At 56.1% G+C, this 21893-nt stretch overlaps 2 protein-coding genes across 10 annotated transcripts in view; both read left to right on the forward strand.

Annotated features, from left to right (window-relative positions):
• KCNN1 (potassium calcium-activated channel subfamily N member 1) overlaps positions 1–7513 on the forward strand; it is a 32644-nt gene extending 25131 nt beyond the window's left edge. For 4 of the 5 annotated variants that reach the window (XR_009335531.2, XM_067032469.1, XM_067032468.1 and 1 more), the window contains 2 exons: positions 3974–4043; positions 6905–7513. Coding sequence is in view for 3 of the 5 variants with exons in the window: in XM_067032469.1 (XP_066888570.1) it covers positions 3974–4043; positions 6905–7159 (325 nt within the window). In the remaining 2 variants the exon portion in view is untranslated. Of the gene's footprint in view, positions 1–3713; positions 3734–3973; positions 4044–6904 lie in introns of all 5 variants that reach the window. The other variant, XR_010840414.1, reaches the window with a different exon arrangement.
• A 1380-nt stretch (positions 7514–8893) lies between these two features.
• Positions 8894–16236, forward strand: ARRDC2 (arrestin domain containing 2). Of its 5 annotated transcripts, none has more exons than XM_059062515.2 (8): positions 8901–9443; positions 12631–12697; positions 12926–13073; positions 13605–13707; positions 13796–14052; positions 14200–14362; positions 14631–14788; positions 15048–16236. In XM_059062515.2, exons 1-8 carry the CDS (start codon positions 9185–9187, stop codon positions 15099–15101), a joined length of 1209 nt encoding a protein of 402 aa, XP_058918498.1. In that variant the 5' UTR covers positions 8901–9184; the 3' UTR covers positions 15102–16236. The 5 variants fall into 5 exon arrangements, with proteins under 5 accessions (XP_066888571.1, XP_058918498.1, XP_058918497.1 ...); XM_059062514.2 differs by lacking the exon at positions 8901–9443 and adding an exon at positions 9822–12539; XM_067032470.1 differs by lacking the exon at positions 14631–14788 and having other exon boundaries at positions 8894–9443.
• The last annotated feature ends 5657 nt before the right edge of the window (positions 16237–21893 follow it).

Genomic DNA, 21893 nt, shown 5'->3' on the forward strand with positions numbered 1-21893 from the left:
GCTATTGTAGCAGGAAGACAGCAAGGATAAATGGGTGTAATTATGCTCTGATAAAGCTTTATTTTCCAAAGCAAACAGCTGTCCAGATTTGGCCTATAGAACATAGTATGCCAATCACTGTCCACAAGAAATATGTGAACTGCATACATAATTTAAAAGTTTCTAGTAGCCACATTTTAAAAAGGTGAAAAGTGAAATTAATTTTAATATACTTATTCAATCTAATATATCCAAAATATTATCATTTTAATATGTGATCAATATAAAAATCATTAATTAGATATTTTAGAAAGTGTTTTATACTAAATCTTTGCAGTCTGGTATGTATTTTACACTTGTTTTTATTGTATTTTGTTTTTATTGTATTTTACACTTGTTGTATTTTACACCTGTTTTTATTCAGACCAGCCACATTTCAATGCTCAGTAGCTACATATAGGATGTATGGGACAGCACACAGTCTAGAATTTAAACAGTTCCAAATCTTGTGGGATCGGGCACTCACATATAAATTACAGTTGAGACATGTAGTAGCTGATTTAAAATAGAAAAAAATGTGTTTTTAGGCACTTTTCAGAATGAGCTCATGCATTCCCAGCTCTTACAACCTGGAAAACCTCATTCACAATTGGGCTTCCCTAGGAAAATCAGATGGATCCCTGCCCCAAGAACTCTCGGGCCAGACTCAGGGGCTGATGAATCAGAAAGCGAGGCAAACAATGTTAGGGTCTGAACTAGTACAACAGGAAGGCAACCAAGTCACCCATAGGGAACAGAGATGAGAGGCAGCACAGAGAACCCCAGTGTGAGTGGTAGAGCCAGGAAGCTTGTTGTGGGGAGACCCCAGGGTGTGGCTAGAGCGGTCAGCTCCTGGGGCACAAGAGGGTAACGGAGTGTGACCATAGCCGAGATCAAGCCATGGGAGAGGAAGCTCAGTCAGCTTGACTTTAATTTTTTAATCCTATTTAATAATTTTGCCTCTTTTAAAAGAACAGCTTTATTAAGGTATAATCGACATACGGTCAACTGCAGCTATTTAGAGTGTACAGTTTGATCAGTGTTAACATACTTATACATCTATGAAACTAGCCCCACAGTCAAGATAATGAACAGATTAATCACCCTAAAAGTCTCCTTGAGCCCCTATCATCCTTGTCTTTTTTTTTTTTTTTTTGTGGTACGCGGGCCTCTCACTGCTGTGGCCTCTCCCGTTGCGGGGCACAGGCTCCGGACGCGCAGGCTCAGCGGCCATGGCTCGCGGGCCCAGCCGCTCCGCGGCATGTGGGATCTTCCCGGACCGGGGCACGAACTCATATCCCCTGCATCGGCAGGCGGATTTTCAACCACTGCGCCACCAGGGAAGCCCTCATCCTTGTCTTTTAACTAGAGAGTTTAGTCCATTTACATTTATTGTGTTTACTGTTATGATTGTATTAATTTCTCATGATAACAGTCCCTATTTCATGGGACTGTGGGGAGGTCTAAATGGAGTGATGTGCAGAAATGCCTGGCATAGTTCCTGGCATAGAGCAAGCACTCAGTAACACATGGTACCCCCAACCTCTGCTTCAATTATCACCTATGAGTGAGAGGAGTTGGTACCCCACCTGCTTGACTTCACTGTGCCCAGGTGTTAGTCCTATTTCCTCATAAGACCCCAAGGCCCTCCTTGTTGACCCTTCAACAGTTGTTTACTGACCACTGGGTCCCAATCTAGTCTCTGCCACCTAACTGTGGGGCCTAAGCAAGTGACTACAGTAGTCCAAGCTTCATTTTCTTATCTGTAAAGTGGAGACAATGCCTATTCTCCAGGAATGGAGTGTGGATCAAACAATTGGGGTGACCAGATGATTTGTCTGCACCTGCCTGTCACACAGTATTTTCTGAAAATGGAAACTGTTATTGTTGTTGTTATTACCACCCTCGATATGTTCATTTGGTCACTCCACAAGCATTTCCTGCACCAGCTGGTATGCCAGGCATGGGGGACACAGACGTGGCTCCGCTCTGGACCTTGCCCCAAGGGATGTCCCAGAAGGTTCTTTGGGAGAAGTCGGAGGGTAGGAATTGAGGAGAGTTAGGTCTGTGGAGAAGGCACCTGCTCTGTGAGTTACCTGTGTCCCTTTGTTCTGGGGAAGGTCTATCTCGCTCACCCTTAGGTCCCCCTGAACACCTCCAAAAAAAAAAATAGTGGCCTTATGAGAACAGCTGATGAAATCAAGCAAGTTTGAACTAGGGCCTGAAGGGTGGATGGGATTTGGGTAGGAAACCGAGAGGTGGGCAGGCATACCAGGGAGTGTGCACAGTTTGGGCAAAGGCAGGGAGGAGGGAATGAGCAGAATGCCAGGGAGACCAGAGGTACCACCTGCAGGTATGAGGGAGCCACGGCATCTTCCTGAGCTGGAGGGTCCCCATGATGGGAATGCAGTATGAGCAGCCAGTGAAAAGGAAACAGTGGTCTTGGAGAGGACAAACCGAGGAACACAGCATAGGTTTGGGAAGTGTACACATTTCCTAGGGCTACTTTAACAAAAGTACCACAAACTGGGTGGTTTAAAACAGAATTTATGATCTCACTGCTCTGGAGGCCAGAAGTCCAAAATCAAGGTGTCGGCAGGGCTGTTCTCCCTCTGAAGGCGTTAGGGGAAGATCTGTTCCAGGCCTCTCTCCTAGCTTTTGGTAGCCTCAGATGCTCCTTGGCTTATAGAAGCATTGCTCCAGTCCTCCATCTTCATATGATGTTCTCCCTGTGTCTTCACATTGTCCTTCCTCTGTATGTGTCTGTCCAAATTTCCCCCTTTTTATAAGGACAACAGTTATCTTAACCTAGTTAAATTTGGAAAGACCCTATTTCCAAAGAAGGTCACGTTCTGAGGTTCTGGGGGTTAGGACTTCAATGTATCTTCTTGGGGGGACAACATTCAACCTGTAACAGGAAGGTTCCAGAGGTGCCAAGAATGACTTGCCCAGGGCAGGCATGTCAGTGGCTCCTTAGCAAGCCTCCGCCAGCTTCCAGGGCTAGGGGTGTCTGTATCCACCTCCACTTCTCCAGACCGAGGGCTGGGTCCTCTCAGGGGTCCTGGCAACACCCAGCATGGGTGGGCCCCGAGGGGCCTCTCCGAGCATCTGTCACATGTGGGTGTGCAGGGGTTGAGTTTGGACCAGTGAGGAGGAAAGGAGAGTCCTACCGGGAAAGGTCTCCCTGGGCTGGGTTAGCTACAGAAGGGGTGGAGAGAAGGGGTGAGGACAACCCCCCACCCCCACCCCATAGGCAGCTGTCCAGGGGGCCAAGGTCTCGGAGGCTGAGTGGCAGACGCAGGTGCAAATCCTGCTAGGATGCCAATGGGCCCTGGCTTTGCCCCTCTGAGCCTTGACTTCCACTTCAGGAAATGGTATGAGCATAGTTTTCTGGACTAAATGCCACCTCCAGGGCCAGGAGCTTGGCACAGGCAGGCATACAGCCCTGCAGGGCTGGAGGCAGCTGCATTTGCTGTGAGGCACTGCTGGAGGGAGGGGACAGAGGGAGGACACATCCCTGAGGGCTGGTACCACCCCCTCAGAGGCTGGACCTCTCCCTAGAGCAAGGGCAGCAGCCCCTCCACCGTCCAGGGCCCCCAGCCTGGCCCTGGGGTGGCGCACGTGGGAGGGTTGGGCACGGGCTGCCCAGGTGTGCTGAGATTAAAATTGCCTTGTGGTTTCTCCTTGCTCCGCCGGGTCCTGCCAGAGCTCAGAAGTAAGTCTCTTCCTGGGGGTTAGTGCATGTGGGCACTGTGGGTGGTGGCTGAACCGCCCTCCAGGCCCTGCTGCCCCCTGCATGCCAGGAGGGAACGGACTGCAAGGGGGCTAACCTCCCACTTGCCCCTCACCCCCCACTGCATATCCCACAAGGTGGCTCTGGGTGGGGTGGGTGCATGGAGGACCCCTGACCCCACTGCAGCCTCTGCACAACCCCACCTTCCCACCTGTCCCACAGGCTCCGGAGTGTGAAGATCGAGCAAGGGAAGCTGAATGACCAGACCAACACGCTCGCAGACCTGGCCAAGGTGAGCAGGGCAGGGTGAGGTGGGGCAGCCCCCTGGGCCAGAAGGAGTTGGTTAGGCCCTCAGAGGAGGATGAGGGATGTTCAGTAAAGGACAAGGCCCAGCTCCTGCCAGGGAGGGAGGGACAGGGCTGGTGCCCATAGTATAGACAGATGACCCAGGCAAGTGAGGCAGGGCAGGCAGGGACCAGCCACCAGGGAATAAGAGCCCTGCCTGCAGGGGTCCGCTGTGATCAGAGGCTCCAGTTGTTAGAATGATGCCAGAAATCTACATCTGTGTGTAAAATCTTTACTTTTTAACATTGGCAGCTGTTTTATCATCCTTTTTTTTTTTTTTTTTTTAATTTCTTGGCCACACCATGCAGCATGTGGGATCTTAGTTCCCTGACCAGGGTTCGAACACACATCCCCTGCAGTGGAAGTGTGGAGTCTTAACCCCTGGACCACCAGGGAAGTCCCAATTTTTGTCGGCCTTTAAAAAAAAATTTTTGGCAGCTATTTTACATTTTTAATTAATAGCTAATAAAAAGTTTTAATAAGAATATGTAATTAGTGGGCTAAATTTGTGAAGTGGTCCTTTCTTATTTAGAAATGTCATCTACATACAAGCTCTAAAATCTAAGAGAAAAACAAATTTCTTTTGTTAGGGTTATAAGTTCAAATTACAGCATCAGGAGAAAGCTTATTTGTATAGCAATTAAACATCTTTCAGGAAATTAAAGTTGATTGCAAGAGCTCTGTAAGATAGGTGTGTGTTATAAATGGATCTATTTGTTGGTTCTAATGTCAGGTCCCATCCCATTTCCTGCTTTTTATTCATCCATTAGAAGATATGTCAACTGACTCAACTTCAGTTGGGCAAGCTCTTAGAATATTTGTCACACTCTTCTGAACGCCCTTTTGCCCTTTCATAAATAGTTCATGTGTGAACTTTGCTAATTGGCTCCATCTCCTAATCAATTAATCAATCTGAGCCTAATTTAATATTATCTTTAGAAAATGTTAAGTCCTCTTCTATTTTACTACTTATACTCATCACATTTTGGACTTGCTCTCTTCACCATTAGCAAGAGAATGCAATTTAATTAAATACTAATGGGGGACTTCACTGGAGGTACAGTGGTTAGGACTCTGTGCTTCCACTGCAGGGGGCAGGGGTTCAATCCCTGGTTGGGGAACTAAGATCCCTCATGATGCACAGAGTGGCCAAAAAAAAAAAAATTTAATCCTAACCTACATAAACTTAATTTGAAAGGGAACATTACAGAGGGAAAAACATATTCTAGAACCCTGAAGAAATAATTCAATCGGTAGTAGAAAGAACATAATCCTAAGAGCATGTAGAAATCCTTGGCCAACTAATTTGATGTCATATGAGATTACAGCTCCAAATACATATCGAATGTCTTTGAAAAATTCAGGTACTAGATATTATAGTTTGGATTATCCATATCACACTTCCTTCATTAGTACAGATGATTAAAATGTGAATTTATAAAAGTTATTTAAACCTTATAATTAGAGCAGCACACTCTCAAAATACATTTAATGAAGGCTTCGAAGTAAGTCTTTCACTGGATTGGATTATAGGGTTTCTAATTTTTTTTAATTTAACGAGGTTAAAATGTTTTCCAATATTAAATTTTAATGCCTTCCAATCTTGCTGATTTAATTTGTATCTCTCCAACAAAAACAAAACGTATATTCTAATAAAAATTTAAACCTCAGAGAGGGCCAAAAAAGAACCATCCAAGGGCTGGATGCCTCCAGATGTAACTCTCTGGCCCCGGGGGACAGTGTGACCCCTTGAGGCGGGCTGGGGTGTGGGTCTGCGGCCCTACGGTGGGGGGCGGGGGGCGGGCACAGGCATTTGTTCATCCTCGGATGGGGTTGGCCTACAGGTAACAGGAAAGGGTGGAAGGCACGGCTCAGGTAAAGGCTTGCGAACGGGAAGGGAGAGGCTGCAAGTACAGTGCGGAAAAGAAGGAGCTGTGGGGCGGATGACCTGTCTCCCTCCCACAGATCGAGAGGTTGGGGTGGGGTAGGGTGTGGCACAGCCCCTTCAGCCCTCGCATCTGAGGCCCAGGACGGGCGGTGAGCTGCGGTCCGTCTGGGGGTCTGGCCTGCGCAGAGCTGGGCTGAGACTCGGAACTGTGGTCTAGCGCCACCTGGTGGCTAGAGCTGCACTTGCACCTAGGGCTGTTCTGCGTGTCCCGCCTACCCGCTGCAACTCCTGGGCCCATCTGGACTGTGGCAGAACCAGCCCCTGCTTGGTGGGTTGTGGGGAGCAGTCGAGGTGGCAGGGATGCCCCACCACCTGCTGTAATGTAATTGTTGTGGCTGTCATGTTGTCCGGTCTGTGATAGAGTCAGATTCTTGGGGTGGTCACCTCTCCCCCACCCCAGACTTCTATCCCCTCCCCAGTCGAATGTGGAAAGCAGGGGATAGTTCACAACCGAGCCTCCTCCCCCTCGACCGTGTCCCCAGCCTGGAGCAACACCAGTCCAGAATCACCCAAGACCACCCTCTGGCTTTACAGGCCATGCGGCTAGTTCATCCCCTCCTGGCAACTCTGGTCACATCTGCTGGGCCCCAAGACCTCCCTTGACCTTCCGCTGGACTGCTGGCCCCAAGCCTGGCACTCAAGACCTGTGTCTCCGCTCCCCTCGCCTATTCTCCCACCGCTCCCTGGGGCCCAGCAAGATACCTTTGGCTGGGTTGCGGGTGTGCTCACAGTTGCTCCTCACTTGGGTCCAATTAGTGGGCCCCCACCCAACAGGGGCTGGTCTGCCATCTCTCTGCAACCACCCCTCCCTCTCTCTCACCTGGCCTCTCCTCCCTCCCACCCTCCCTGTCTCTTGACAGACCCAGAATGTCATGTACAACCTCATGTCCGAGCTGCACGCCCAGCACGAGGAGCTTGAGGCCCGCCTGGTTGCCCTTGAAAGCCGCCTGGATGCATTGGGCGCCTCCCTGCAGGCCTTGCCGGGCCTCATCGCCCAAGCCATACGCCTGCCTCCACCACCCCTGCCTCCCCGGCCTGGCTCCGGCCCACTGGACCAGGTGGCTCGGAGTCCCCCACACCGGCGGCCACCCACGGCCCCTTCAGACTGCGGGTGACGGCTCTGCCTGCCACCAGACTCCTCAATCTTGGCCATCGTGTGGCCGCCACCTCCACGCCACCCAAGAAGCCCTGTACAGCGGCGCCTCTTGGAGTTCAAGGAGCTGAAACCGAGTTGGGCTGATTGGACTGGGGCCCGCCAGACTGTCCGGGCAGAGGGCAGGGCCGTACAGCAGGCAAGGGCAGGGGCGGGCCACCACTGGCTTCCCCCCTGATTGGAGCTGGGAGAGCCCAGGGCTTCCTCTGGTCCTCTGCCACCCCCAACCCCTGGCTCTCCCCAGGCTCCCGGTGGGTGCGGAGCAGCCAGGAGAGGGGTCCTTGCCAGTTCCAAATAAAGCAGGACCCACCCACTTGCTGCCTGTTGTGCGTGGCTGGGGGACACTCATAATCACAACATGGGAAGTAGATACCCAGCCCTGGGGTTCCAGGCTGGACGTGGGGTCAAGGTGAGCCTATCCCCATCCCCATCCTAGACAGGTTGTCTCCCGGGCCTGAACTCAATCAGAGACACCTCCCTGAGGACATCTGCACCCGTCCCACCGGACACCGATTGAGGGACCCTGCAGAGAGCATGGCCCCGCCCTGGCCTACAGGAGGCAGCAGAGAGTCAAGACTTCCTTCCAGCTGGCTTTGCTGGAGCACCCACTAGGGGCCAGCGGAGCTGTGGGTCATGGTCCAGTGAGGGAAGTGACATGAGTAAGGAGGGCCATTCAGTCTTTGGCGGACGTGGATTGAGCACCTGCTGTATACAGGCAATGTAATGTAAATGATCACACTGACTCTTCACCAGAACCTGACCAGGGTAGAATGGGGAGACTCAGAGAAGTCAAGCCACCTGCCTGGGGCTATAGAGTGAGGAGGGAGGGGTGAGCCAGGATTTAAACTCAGGGGTCCATAGGCCAAAGAGAAGAATGGACTTGGTGGAGGGCACTCCATGGGGAGGGAGTGGTGTGATCCTGGGGTTTGAGGGGCCCCTCTGGGGCAGGATGGAGGGGAAGGTTCTAGACATAAGTAGAATCAAAAGGTTCCTCCAGGCCTTGGGCTCGGAGTGCTGGAGTCAGGTGGGGGAGGCAGGCAGATGCTGGGCCCTGGGTGGAGAGGGAGGCTAACCTGGGTCCGGCTGAGAGCCCAGGCTCTGGCAGCCTCCAATAAGGCCATGGGCCACCTGGCTGGAAGTGATAGGTGGGGCACAAGAGCAAGAAGGGTCTGGGGAGGTGTCAGTGGGCTGTGGTCAGATGTGAGTTCGAGTCCTGACTCTGACACCGGTGGATGCCCCTAGGCAGTGGCTGCCCCTCTGGGGGCCTCAGTTTCCTCTTCTGTAAGATTGGATGCCGAAAATAGGGCACAGTTCTCACCCTTGGGAGCACCCAGTCTGACGGAGGAGACATAGTAAACACACAGCTGTCACAAACACAGCGACCAGAGTCGTAAAGAAATAAGTCCAGAGCATGACTCTGGTGACATTTGGGCATGGGTGGGTGGGAGAGCAGATCTGGGGAAGGGCGTTCCTAGCAGCGACAGCCAGTGCAAAGGCCAAGAAGCAAGACTCGAGCTTGGTGTGTTTGCGGAACAACCAGATGGAGGCTGGGGCGGCGCCTGGTCCAAAGGTGCCGTGTAGGGGACGAATGAGTCCACAAGACAGATCCCGGTGGCTGCCTCCGCTCCGCACCAGTCACAGCCGCCCCCGCCTGCCTCTGACTCAAAAAAACAGGGCCCGCCCTGCCCTGGGGGTAGCAAAGTCAGCCGCACGGACACGCGGGCGGCACGTCCCCGGAGGCCCGAGCGCGTCACGGGGGCTGACGCGGAGGACCAGGAAGTCCGCCAACTACGCGCCGGCCGGGCCCGGCGGCGCCCGCACAAAGTTCGCAGAAGCAAGAGAACGATCGGGGGGCGCCCGGCGCGGCGAAGACCAACGCCGAGACCAGGGAGGTCTGCAGACGTGCTCCAGCTGTGCTCCTGGTCGCCGGGTGCCCGGCGGGCCCACGCCGGTTGCGGCAGCCCCGCCGTGCGCCCCGGTCCGAGCCATGCGCCCGGGGGGCGTGCGCAGCTTCGCGCTGGAGCTGGCTCGGGACCCGGGCGGCGCGTACCGCGGCGGGGAGCGCCTGTGCGGCCGAGTGCTGCTGGAGGCAGCGTCGCCGCTGCGGGTGACAGCTCTTGAGGTGGCGGCGCGCGGCGGGGCGGTCACCCACTGGCTCGAGGGCCGAAGCGTGGGTGTAAATGCGGTGTCCAGCGACTACGCGGCCGCCGAGACATACCTGCGGCGGCGGCAGCTGCTGCTCCGAGGTGAGCCGCTCAACCCCCCCACCCCGAGCCAGGATCCCCCGGGACCCTCTACCCAGGTCTGGGCGCCCCTCTCCAAAGCCAGCCTTTCGACTTAGAGGCTTTGTGGTCGGGTGACCCTTCTCAAGATGTGGAGACCTCCTCCTCAGGGTGTGGGCCCTCCTACAGGGTGGGACACCCACCCACCTACCCCCCTCCAAAACCCTCTTTTCCAGGAACTCCTCCTAGGGTCTGGTCGCGCCCCCCACCTCCAGAGCCGGGACGCCCTCGACCTAGAGGCTATGCTGTGGGGACCGCCCCCCCATATGGAGTCTGGGGGAATCCCTTGGTGGAACTGGGCGTTCCTCCTCTCTGGACCCTAGGATGCCACGTTAGCCCTAGGCCTGGTGTCTCTGATTCCCAGAGAAGGCCCCTGTCTCACACCCTGCCAGTGCCCCTTACCAGTTTTTACAGGAAATGTTGTTCACTGGGTTGGGGGTTCTGGTGGTGTTTGCAGGTGAGCGGGTGGGACTGCATCCCAGGCAGGGAGAAGACTTGGGGTGGGGTCAGATAAGGCTGGGAGTCTTAGGTGTTGGGCACGTCCCTACCTTGCTCTGAACCTCAGTCCCCCACCCTCAGGCCATACAGCCAGTCCGGAGCACAACAGGGCCAACAGAAAGAGTAAGTCTGTGCCCCAGCACCGTGCTATGTGGCTGAGGAGGGTGTTGGCCTCTCTGGGCTGCCCTGGCCACCTCCTCTTGGGGAAGGCAGACCTCCCCATACCCATCTGCAAGATGGGCGGAAGTAGGAAGCAGCTCCAACCTGGCTCCCCGCCCGCAGCCCCCTTTTTTCCAGCAGTACACATGCTAGGTGCTTTGCCTACAGGCTTGCAAACTTGTCCCAACGGCCCCCGTGTGTGGGGACTCTTGCCTGAGCAGCTGTGGAAACCGAGGCATAGCCGGCAAGGGGTGAGGCAGGAAGGGGCCCTGTAGTCACTTCCCTTTCCCTATGACTCGAGGGAAATTGGGGCTGGTCTCACCCTACAGTCCTCCTGGTCCCACTCACTGGTACCTTCCTTAAGACACTGGAGGGGTGAAGCTTGTGGAGTTGCTGTGTGACCTCTGGTGAGGCCCTGCCCCTCTCTGGGCCTCTGGGGACCCATCTGTGAAACGGACTGAGGGCACTGGCTCAGAATGAGCTTTCCTGGGACTACCCTGGCGGTCCAGTGGTTAAGACTCTGGGCTTTCACTGCAGGGGGTGCCGGTTCCATCCCTGGTTGGGGAACTAAGATCCCTCAAGCCAAGTGCGGTGTGGCCAAAACAAAACCAAACAAAAAACCCAAAAGAAAGAGCCTTCCCATCCCCCCAGGGTCACTCCATTCCCCACCTCCTCCTGGGCTTATAGCCTCCTGTCCTCTTTCTAGGCTCTATTTGGCCCTGGGAGAAGGTCCCAGCCCCTTATTTCAGCCCCAGAGCCCCCTCCTCCGGGTCCCCCCCCCCACCCCCGCCAGGGTGATCACTGAGTGGACAGACTCTACCCCTCTCTTCCGGCCTGCCCTTACCCCTATCACTGATTGGTTGTGTCCGTTTATGGCCGCCACCCGCTGAGTGTGCGTTGGCCTCAGGGGGTCCCGGTGTGGCCTGAGCCAGGCTCAAAGGGGATGGCCAAACTAGGGGGTGGGTTCAAGCAGCAGTACATCCCTCTGTCACCAGAGGGCGCAGGCGCTCCGCAAATCGCGATCAATCCCGACTAGGAAACCGTGCATGTGGCTCTTCTCCGAGGAGACTGAGGTCCAGAGACGGGTTACCGCCCCAAAGGCACACCGCAGCCTTGAATCCGGGGATTCCGTGAGCTTCCCCGGTGCTCGGTTCTGTCTGTGAGGGGAAGAGGTAGGCCTAGAGGACAAGTAGGAGTTTGCGGAGGCGGGGGAGGGAGGGCAGGTGCTGAAAGTTTGGAAAGGAACGTCGGGGCAAAGGCGCTGAGGCGCAGCCGAGTGGCAGTGTGTCAGGAGCGGGCTGATGACTCGGGAGAGAGGCTCTGGGAAGGGTCGAGTAGTGTCTACACCGTGACTTACGCACAACCCTCTGAGGCCGGGAATGATTTTTCTTCTGGCTCTACAAACGTGGAAACTCAGGCTCCAAGTGGTTGTCACTAGCCCGGGTCAGCCAGCTGAGCGGGTTTCAAATCAGAGGAGGGGGCAGCAGGAGCCCGAGTGGAGGGAGGCCCCATCCACTTCTTCCTCCCTCCCCCAATGCACAGAGCGGGGGAGACTGAGGCCCGAGGTAGTTAGTCCTAGGCTCTCAGGGCCTCGATTGGGGCCTGGCTGTTAACACACCCCTCCAGCTCGGGCTGGACGTGCATCGAGTCACGTCTGCAAGTGGCGGCCGGTTGATGATTAAACCGACGGCAGAATGCTCTTGCTGGGTGACCTCAGGCCCGAGTCCTCCAGGCCTCAGTTTTTCCTCTTGACCCCCGAAGTCTGAGAGATACTTGCTCTGTCCCTCAGTGCTTCAGCCTCACCCCAGGGTCCACTAGGGTAGAGGGCAGGGGGTCGCGAGACGGGGCATTTGTTATTTAGCTCCACGCGTGGGCGGAGCCACGCCTCTCGCCGCCGCGCCATTGGCCTATTCCTCTCCGGGGGCGGGACCTGCATCTCGCCCCGCCCCTCCCTGCCGTATAAATGCGGCGCCGGCGCAGGCAGTGAGGAGTTTCTGGCCCGATCAGCGAGTGCGCCTGCGCGCGCCTGGTGAGTTCACGATCTCAGGCTGCAGCGTCCGCACCTCGCGCCTCCGCGTCGCGGGTTCGAAGCCAGGGGCCTCGCGCCGCGAGTTCGTATCCCAGCCGCGATGCTGTTCGACAAGGTGAAGGCGTTCGTGGTGCAACTGGATGGTGCGAACGCGGGCTCCGAGCCCGTGTTCAGCGGCGGCCAGGCGGTGGCCGGCCGGGTGCTGCTGGAGCTGACGGGCCCGGCGCGCGTGGGCGCCCTGAAGCTGCGCGCGCGGGGTCGCGCCCACGTACACTGGACCGAGTCGCGCAGCGCGGGCTCTAGCACCGCATACACGCAGAGCTACAGCGAGCGCGTGGAGGTTGTGAGCCATCGTGCCACACTACTCGCGCCAGGTACCACCTAGGGACCCCTGCACGGCTCGTGCTGCGCGCTCCAGGAGCCCCTCACAGCCACTGAGCCTCCTCTTCTTGCTCCTACCCGCAGACACCGGAGAGATCACAACGCTGCCTCCTGGACGCCATGAGTTTCCATTCAGCTTCCAGCTGCCACCGTAAGTCAAATGGGGTGGAGGATTGCAGGCGAGTCCCTAAGTCTGCAGCCCATTCCAGGTTTGGGACTCCACTGCTCGGTATCTGGGGACCCCCGAGCCGCAAGATTGTCTCCCGGGGGGGGGCCCCCCAGGAGTGCCTCGTGTCTCTCATCCCCGTAAGTCTTTGGGAATCTCCCACCCGGGTGGCTGTGGATCTCACCCACTGAAGCCCCTTCCCTCCACCCCCAGGACGCTAGTGACTTCATTTGAAGGCAAACATGGCAGTGTCCGATACTGCATCAAAGCCACCCTGCACCGGCCCTGGGTCCCTGCCCGCCGGGCAAGGAAGGTGTTTACTGTTATTGAGCCTGTGGACATCAACACACCGGCTCTGCTGGTGAGTTGCTGGCCTTGGGGAGGTGGGATGGGAGCACCACAGGCAGGGTCCTGGCTATTTGGTGACTGGCTCCTCACTCCCTTCTCAAAGTGGGGGTCACAGCTGAGCCCTGGCAGGGAGGGAGGCAGTGGGGGAGGTAGGCATGGGAATGCCTGTGGAGCCCAGTGGAGCCAGGTGTGCAAGTCCCAGGGGCACCAGTTGGCTGTGTGTTTCTGGATGATTGTCTTGCCTTCTTTGAGCCTCCTGTGCCTCCTCCATGAAATGGGACTCAGTCAGAGCTTGCAATAATAATGGCTTACTAAGCGCTCATTACGCACTAAATGCTTGGCTTGGTCACTTCGTTTTCAGTTTAATGAGATGGATCATATTCCTGGATCCGTTTTACAGATAGTTTCTAGATTGTTAAAAAGAAACCAGGATACTAGGCCCTGCCCCAAATCCTCCTTCGGCTGAGGGTGGTTTAGAGGCTTCAGGGGGTCTGTGGTTGACACAATGGGATGCATTTCATGTCCTTTCCCTCCACCCCACCAGGCCCCTCAAGCGGGAGCTCGGGAGAAGATCGCCCGATCCTGGTACAGTAACCGTGGCCTTGTCTCCCTCTCAGCCAAGATCGACCGCAAGGGCTATACACCAGGTAGCAGGTGGGAGGGGCTGGATTGGGAAGAAGGCCCGTGTCAGGGTTGCAGGTAGGGAAACTGAGGCCCTGCGGTCCCACCCTACAGGTGAGGTGATCCCCGTCTTCGCCGAGATCGACAACGGCTCCACGCGCCCGGTGCTGCCACGGGCGGCCGTGGTCCAGACACAGACCTTCATGGCGCGAGGTGCCCGGAAACAGAAACGAGCAGTGGTGGCTAGTCTCTCAGGGGAGCCTGTGGGCCCCGGGCGGCGGGCACTGTGGCAGGGCCGGGCGCTGCGGATCCCTCCTGTGGGTCCTTCTATTCTGCACTGCCGCGTGCTACATGTGGACTACACTCTCAAGGTAGAGTATCCTCGGGGGCTGGGGTGGCTGCATCTGCTCTGTCCTCCAGGCTGGGGTTCCCCCCGCCTCCCACCAAGACCTCCTGCTGTAGAAGGAGGGTGTGGCCAAGGCTGCCTGGGCACCCTCTGTCATGGCTCCTTCCTCCAGGTCTGCGTGGACATCCCGGGCTCATCCAAGCTGCTCTTGGAGCTGCCGCTGGTCATCGGCACCATCCCTCTGCATCCTTTTGGCAGCCGCTCGTCCAGCGTGGGCAGCCACGCCAGCTTCCTGCTGGACTGGGGACTGGGGGTCCTGCCAGAGCGACCTGAAGGTGAGCTCTCCATCCTGCTGTGGGGGGCATGGGTGGGCAGAGAGGCAGGTGCCTGGCTGACTCTCCCTGCCCCAGCCTTGATGCCCCCCTCTGCAGCAGTGCTCAGTAACAGTCATGTTGGGAGTATGAATTCCCCCAGAATCCCAATCCAAGGGCACACAGCCCAGCAGCCCCAGAACTGGCACAAGCCAGCTCCCAGCCATTGTCCCCGATTCTGGGGCTGCCTGCCTCCTCGACCATCCTCGCCCACGCTGTCTCTCCACTTCAGCACCCCCCGAGTACTCGGATGTGGTGGCCGATGAGGAGGTGGCGGCCGTGGAGCAGAGCCCCTTCCGACTGCTTCAGGACTCTGACTTGGGTGCTGAAGGCCCCTTCTTTGCCTACATCCAGGAGTTCCGCTACCGCCCGCCACCCCTGTACTCCGAGGTGAGCTTGGGGGGGGGGGTTCAAGAAGCCCCTGTGGCTCTCCAGGCCCGGGTGGAGAGCCACAGATGAGTTTTAAGTAATGATGGAACTCCTATACATGCCCATACAGGTGCAAGGGCCTGAACCCGCCTTGCATTTTCATCTGTTCCTAGGTGTCACCCTCAGCCAAGTGTGGGAGTGGAGATGAGGAGGGTGGGGAGGGGTGTTTCTGAGCCTCCAGGGCCTCCTGAGACTTGTTGGGATCATTTCCCCCCCGCAGGAGGATCCAAACCCACCCTCAGAGGCCGTGAGGCCCCGCTGCATGACCTGCTGAGTGGCAAGTGGAAACTTCAAGGGATGAGGTTGTACACGTGCTTCCAGCCAGCCTGGGCATGAGTGAGGAGTGGCTGGATCAAGAACAGACCAGCCTGACTGCACTGAAGTTGGGGAAACCGAGTCTCAGGATGGGGCACGGCCATTCCAACATCACACAGAGCAGAGGAAGAACCAGTCTGGAGTCTAACATATCTTGAACTGGTTCTCATAAGGTATCAAATGCCCACCGTAAGATCCGAGAGACTGTTCCACCTGTCTGTGCCAGCCTGTGGTCCCCCAGAAGCCTCCAGTCTGGGAGAGACAGAGCCAGACAAATACTTCCAGGCCTACAGGACTAGAGGAAGGGACCAAGAGCTGGGAGAGTCCAAAGGGGGAGCAGGAAGGCTTCCTGGAGGAAAGGGCATTTTAGCTGAGGCTTTGGTGCATGAATAAGAGCTCAGAGGGCAGGCAAGCAAGGGGAAGGAAAAGTCGAAGAAGGTCAGAGCTGAGTGATGTTTGGAGACTGCCTCCTTCATCTTAGAACTGGGGCTCAGAGAGCAAGTGCCTCAGTCGAGGCCACACTGCAAGGTCCGGCAGGCGAGAGGGCCCAGGAATGAGGCATTCAGGGAAGCAGGTCATCAGAGCTGTGTGGGGCAACAGGGCAACAGGGCAACAGGGGCAGCGACTCCAGCCTTTGAAACCTTTGAAAGCCAGAGATTCCTGGCTCAGGCTAGGCTTCCTGGGGGCCCCTCCACACAGTCCAGGACGTGAGAACTGCCTGGGTATTGTATGGCCCGAGAAACCCAGGTTCAGAGTGGGACAGACAAGACCAGCTCCATCACTTGAAAAATGAAGATGTGGGGCCCCTTGTTCAAGAATTTAGAATTTCAAGACGGGGACAGCAGAGTGTTAAACCAGGCTGCGGGAACAGAGGTCAGCCTGGGGTGACACAGCAGGGCCAGTGTGCTTCTTCTGGGCACCCCCTGTGTCCTGGAGGGACAAAACATAATGGGGCAGCTGGACAAGCCCCCAAGTGCAGAGTCCCAGCCCAGGCTGAGGCAGGACCCTCGCCTGGGACTCCGCATTTCCGTTAAGCCTTAAATTGTTCTCTTTTGTACAATTATTTTTAAAAAATAAAAGCACAGAGGAAGAGACTGTGCTTAGTGGTTTATCGCCCTCAGGTGCCGAGGAACCTGGGGTGGCCTTGTCCACCATCTTGAGTCTGGATCTCAGATGGAATTCCAGGCTGAGGAGGGTTGAGGGGCCCATTGTCCAGAAGGTGAAGGTGAGGCCCAGGGACACATAGGGAGACAGCTCAGGCTGGCGCCAGAGGCTTTCACCTTGTGCAGTAGCAGAGGCTGGGCGCGTAGACAGTGGAGGGCAGGCAGAGGCCTCATCTGTCCTCACAGAATGGAGATGAGGGGGCAGAGGGGAGCTTGCCTATCTATGCAGTCTGGGCTGGTTTTGCTTTTACTATGGTTCAATTCATATACCATTTGAAAGTGTACAACTCCTTAGCATTCCTTTCCAGTGTTGGGCCACCATCACCTCTAGCTAGTTCTAGAACATTTTCATCAGCTCCTAAGGAGATCCTGTCCCCATTAGCAGTCCCTATCCCCCCTCCCTTAGTGCCAGGCAACCACTAATCTGCTTTCTGTCTCTGTATTTGCCTGTTCTGGATATTTCATGTAGATGGGATCATAGGATACACAGCCTTTTGTGTCTGGCTTCTTTTGCTGAGCATATTTGGAGGTTCAACCACTTTTGCTGCAGCTTGACTGAGTGCCTCAATCCTTTTTATGGCCAAGTAATATTCCATTGGGTAGATGAACCACATTTTATTTATCCACTCACCCCCTGTTAATGGACGTTTGGGTCGTTTCCACCTCCTAGTGGTTGTGGCTCATGCTGCTGTGGTAGTGCTTGTACGAGCGTTTGTTTGAATACTCACAGGGCTATAAAGCAGCCCTAGCAGCGTGGAGGTTGTCATTTTTCTGGAGTTGCAGGTGGGGAAAGTGAGTCCAACGGAATGAGGTAACTCGCCCAGGGTCTCACAGTAAGGACTGATGGAGCTGCCACTCAAAACTGCCCCTGGAACTCTGGAATCCATACCCTACAGGCCATGTGACACCCATGTGACACTCCCTGACAGCCTGGGCTCCACCCCAGACCCTAGGCCATACCCCATTTGGGCGGGGCCCAATTAGACCACCCTCTGATAGCCCTGGCTGTGCCTATTAGCCTGCCCAAGGTAGTGAAAATTAACTAGCAGCCCAGAGTGGCCATGGGCAGGGCTGAGGGGCAGGGACAAGGGATGGACCCTGGGAGCTCTGGGGTCAGGCTTTGCTCTCTGTGTGATGATGGACCGGTCACTTGTTTCTGAGCCTCAGTTTCTCCATCTGAGACTCTGGAACACCTCCTCTCCACCAGTCTAAATTTGGGCCCTGATTCCCAGTGATTCCTAGTCGTGGGGTTCACCCAGCCCTCCTAGTCCAGCAGCATCCACCCTGGGCCACTGATCTGCCATCAAGCTTGGAGCTTGTCAGACTTGGGGTTCCTTGGGGCCTGGCAGCAGAGAGGAGATGTTCCCGTAACACAGTCACCCAGATCCAAGATGGCAGCCTCAGGAGGGCCTGAGTTTCCCCTCAGCTGGATTGTGGGAGACACAAGATCCCAGTTTCCAGATCCACGTTCCCAAACTAAGAAGAGTCTTAGGTGTTTGTTGCATTAGCGGATGCGGGTACAGTTCTATGAAAGGTTCCCCCAGGGGGCTTGGGAGGACAAGCCACCTCATGACCCCAGGACTCCTGCGTCTGCAACTATCTGGAACCTGATCCCTAAAGGAGGCAGATTTTCTGGTTCAGATAAATGACAACCAGGATGGAGCTGGCCCAGACAGCCCAGAATTTGGGGAACTCGCTGAACATAGAGAGGGGCCCACAGAGTGTAGAGAAGGGTGGCCAAATATTCTTCTAAGGTAAAATCCCTCCCCTCCTTGGTCCCCTAAGACCACCCACCCACCTCTCCCTCCAGCTCCCCCTCCATTCCTGGCTGCTTCTCAAACACCCCAAGCTGGTTCCCACCTCAGGGCCTTTGCACATGCGGTTCCCCCTGATGAAAGGCTCTTCCCTATAGCTGGCTCCTCTTTACCCACCAGCCTTATCTTATCAGGGATACCCCAACCTAAAGTCACCATCCCTCATCACTCCCTCCCCCATCCCCCTGTCCTATTGTTTTCATAGCCTTCATCAGTCTCTGAAATCCGTATTTAGATATTCACTTGTTTGTCTGAGACCTGGAGGGTGGGGCTGGGTCAGGGCTGTGTCCCTGGACGCAGCACACAGCAGGTATGAGTGACTGGAAGGGACTTCCCATCTACTCTGGTGTGAACAAAGACTCTGATGGCGGTGGGAGTGTCACTGCCTCATGCTTTTTCCCAGGACCCCCTAGAATCAGACCTGTCACCCATTCAGAGTCAATGCCAGTTCTCTGTCTCTCACTACTGTCTTTCTGTCTCTGCCTCTCTCACCATCTTTGCCTCCCCCACCTCTGCCTCACGTTGCTCTCTCACTGTCTCTTTGGCTGTTTCTCTGTCATTGTCTCTCGTGTCCTCTACCTCCTCCTGTCTCTGACTTACCATCTCTGCATCTCTGTCTCTCGCTCACCATCTCTCTTGGTCACCATCTCTCCATCTCTCTCAGTCTCTGACTCTTTCATCGCCTCTGTCTCCTGCCCTGGCCGGGCCAAGCCTGGGGCATGGGGTGACAGGCAGGCAGGGCGCCTGCTGCTTGTTTTCTACCCTCACTGGCAGCAAGCCCAGCCGGGCTGCTGTTCAGGAATCCTCTAGCCGCCCTGCTCCAGCCACCAGGCTCAGCCACCACCAGCCTCTCCTCCCAGCACATTCTGTCCTGAGCAGGGCGTGCTGGGGCTGGGCGGGCGGGCGGGCAGATGTGTTCCTGCCCGGCTCCAGTTACAGGACAGCCCGTCCTGGTGGCCCTGCTCCCCACCAGCGCTGCCCCCTGACCCCTCCCCTCCTTGCTCTGGGCTTAGATCTTCCTGAATGGGACCCTCTGCCAGGTCATCCCTACCTCAGGAACTTTGCACCTGCTGAGTCTTCCACCTGGAGCCCCTCTCCCCAGGACGTCTCCCTTGTAGACCTCCCTGTCCCTAGACCAGAGAGTCTCCTCAGTTGGATCTTAGTTCCCTGACCAGGGATTGAACCCATGCCCACTGCAGTGGAAGCTTGTGGAGTCTTAACCACTGAACCAGCAGGGAAGTCCCATATTTATATGTTTGATTTACATGTCTATTACCCCAGGGCCCCACTATATCCGCAGCACTGGGCGCACGCAGTAGGTGCTTGGTGACTATTTTAGAATTGAAGTCTGCCTGAGCCTCCCAGGCTCACACACACGGCTCCCCAACCCCTCAGCCAGCCTGATCTACCCCAGCCTCTGCCTCCTCCTGACCCTGGCACCTCCGCTGCTGTTTCCCACGCCCTCTCCACTACCCCCCACCAGGAATCTCCCAGCCCTCCCATCTTTGCCCAGGGAGTTCCCTGCACCACCAGATTCACCTTTTTCCAGCAAGGGGCTGGGTCTGTCTTTTAAGCCCGCTGGGCTCTACACACAGGGCCAGCCACGATGCACACACACGTGCAGAGACACAGAAACGGGCCCGCGAACTCAGGCACACGCAACCCAGAAACCACTAACAGATCCACATGCCCTCTAACACCTGTCCAAACAGGTACGACAGCAATTACCCCAGCAATGATCCCAGCGCTGGGCGCCCATGGCTTGAGGGTCTGTGAGGTGTTCACGTGTGGAGTCCCCCAGCTCTGAGGAGGTTATGGCCTCTTTACAGGTGGGGACAGGACGTGGGATTTGAACCCATGCCAAGGTGTACGCAGTCTCGTCCACACGCGCTTCTGCCCTCGCTTCCCCAACCCGGGAGTCATCCCCCACCTTGTTTTTGATGTTCGGGGAAGGCCAGGAAAGCCCCCAGAAAGCATCAGGCTGGGCAAGGGGCCCAGGAGGAAGTGGTGACTCAGCCAGTGGCCATCAGTGCCTGCCACGTTGTGCTGCCCCGTCTTGGGGGGAATCACAGAGAGCAAGAGAAGACGGGGGAAGGAGGTGCCTGGTGAACAGGACCTCTGAATGGTGGGGGTGGGTGGGGAGTGGCCTGGATGACCCCTGTGTGCTCCAACACCTCAGCCATGCTGAGCCCGATTCACAGGTGGGGAAACGGAGGCAAAGAGAACAGGTGATTTGGCCCCAGGTCCCCCAGCCAGGATGGAGCAGGCAGGGGACCCCTAAGTCCTTGGTAAAAGGGTCTTGAGGGCACCTACTCTCCCCAAACACCTTTTGGTGGGCAAAAGGAACCGGGTCGGACTTCCCCGGTGGCCAGTGGTTAGGAATCCACCTGCCAATGCAGGAGACACAGGTTTGATCCCTGGTCAGGGAGGATCCCACGTGCCGCGGAGCAACTAAGCCCATGCGCCACAACTACAGAAGCCCATGCACCTACAGCCCACACTCCGCAACAAGAGAAGCCACCGCAGTGAAAAGCCCGCACACTGCAATGAAGAGTAGCCCCTGCTCACTGCAACTAGTGAAAGCCTGCGTGCAGCAACGAAGACCCATAAATACATAAAAGAAAAGAAAAGGAGCCAGGTCCACTTCCTGCTTCCAGATATGGACATGTGACCAGGTCTGGCCAATTAGAGCTTTTTCTTACCACAGACCCAGGGACTGGTTCAGGGATGGGCATGTGACTCTGGCCGGACCGATCATTGTGGGAGTTTGGGGACTCCCTAGAGGTGATGTTAGCAACTATCTTTGCCACCATGACAAAGACAGCAGAACAGAGTCCGGAGGCATTATGGTGGAGTCCACAAATACTCCCCACCCTGTGAAGTTAGGGTGGGGCCAGAGGGAAGGATGAGGGCTGGAGAGTCCTGGGAGGGCTTCCAGGAGGAGAGGACACCGGAGTTGGGGCTTTGATGGATGAAGAGAAGTTCACTGGGGAACTAGAGAAGAGCATTCCAGGCAGAGGGAACAGCCTGTGCAACCCAGCAGACAAAAGAGAGCCAAGCATGTCCTCAGTCATCCCAGTGGCTCTGTGGGGCTGGAGCATAGAAGGGACAGCTGCAGATGTGTTTGTTTATTTGCTCCTGGGCTGGGTCCTCCCCCACCTTCACCAACTCCCAGAGGGTGAGACCAGTTCTGCTTCGTTAGCTGCTGAAGCTTCATTAATGTTTGTGACGTAGGTGGCTCTCCTTTTGGAGACACAGAGGATGGGATGGGTAGAGTGGGTGGTGAATGGGGGGATTGGATTCACGGGGCAGGAGAGCCTGGGGTTGCATGGACGTGGCCCCAGGAGCCAGGAGGAGCTGGGCCACAGTCCTGACAGAAAGGGGCAACTCCCTATCTGTGAATCCTGGGCCCCGGGAATGGTGCTCCAGAGGGAGGCAGGCTAGAGCTCAGGGTCTGGACTCCAGGCACCACCTCTTCCTTCCTGTGTGAACTTGGGCTAGTGGCTGTACCTCTCTAAATCTCGGTTTCCTGATCTGGAGTCTGACCTCACCGTAGGACAGGGTCAGTACTGGGGTACAGAGGGGGTGCAGGATCTGTGGGGCTAGATGGGGGGGAGGGGTGCTGATGCAGTAGGGGAAGGGCTGGGCCTGTCCAGAACATTCCACCAGCAGTTCCCAGCCTCTTTGAAAACAGGAAGCCAGCTCTCAAGGGAGGTTCCTGAACCTCCTAGTGACTCAGTCTGGGGGGTGTGCTCACGCACATGTGTGTTTGCA

This window comes from Kogia breviceps, chromosome 4 (assembly GCF_026419965.1).
Source record: "Kogia breviceps isolate mKogBre1 chromosome 4, mKogBre1 haplotype 1, whole genome shotgun sequence".
Lineage (NCBI taxonomy): Eukaryota > Metazoa > Chordata > Mammalia > Artiodactyla > Physeteridae > Kogia > Kogia breviceps.

What these genes read in the sequence shown, in the direction of transcription:
- ARRDC2 (XM_059062513.2), top strand. Translation starts at nt 12,266, where the DNA reads ATGCTGTTCGACAAGGTGAAGGCGTTCGTGGTGCAACTGGATGGTGCG. An exon ending in TGCCACACTACTCGCGCCAG is followed by an intron (nt 12,540 to 12,630) that starts GTACCACCTAGG and finishes TCCTACCCGCAG; the next exon opens with ACACCGGAGAGATCACAACG. An exon ending in TCAACACACCGGCTCTGCTG is followed by an intron (nt 13,074 to 13,604) that starts GTGAGTTGCTGG and finishes CCACCCCACCAG; the next exon opens with GCCCCTCAAGCGGGAGCTCG.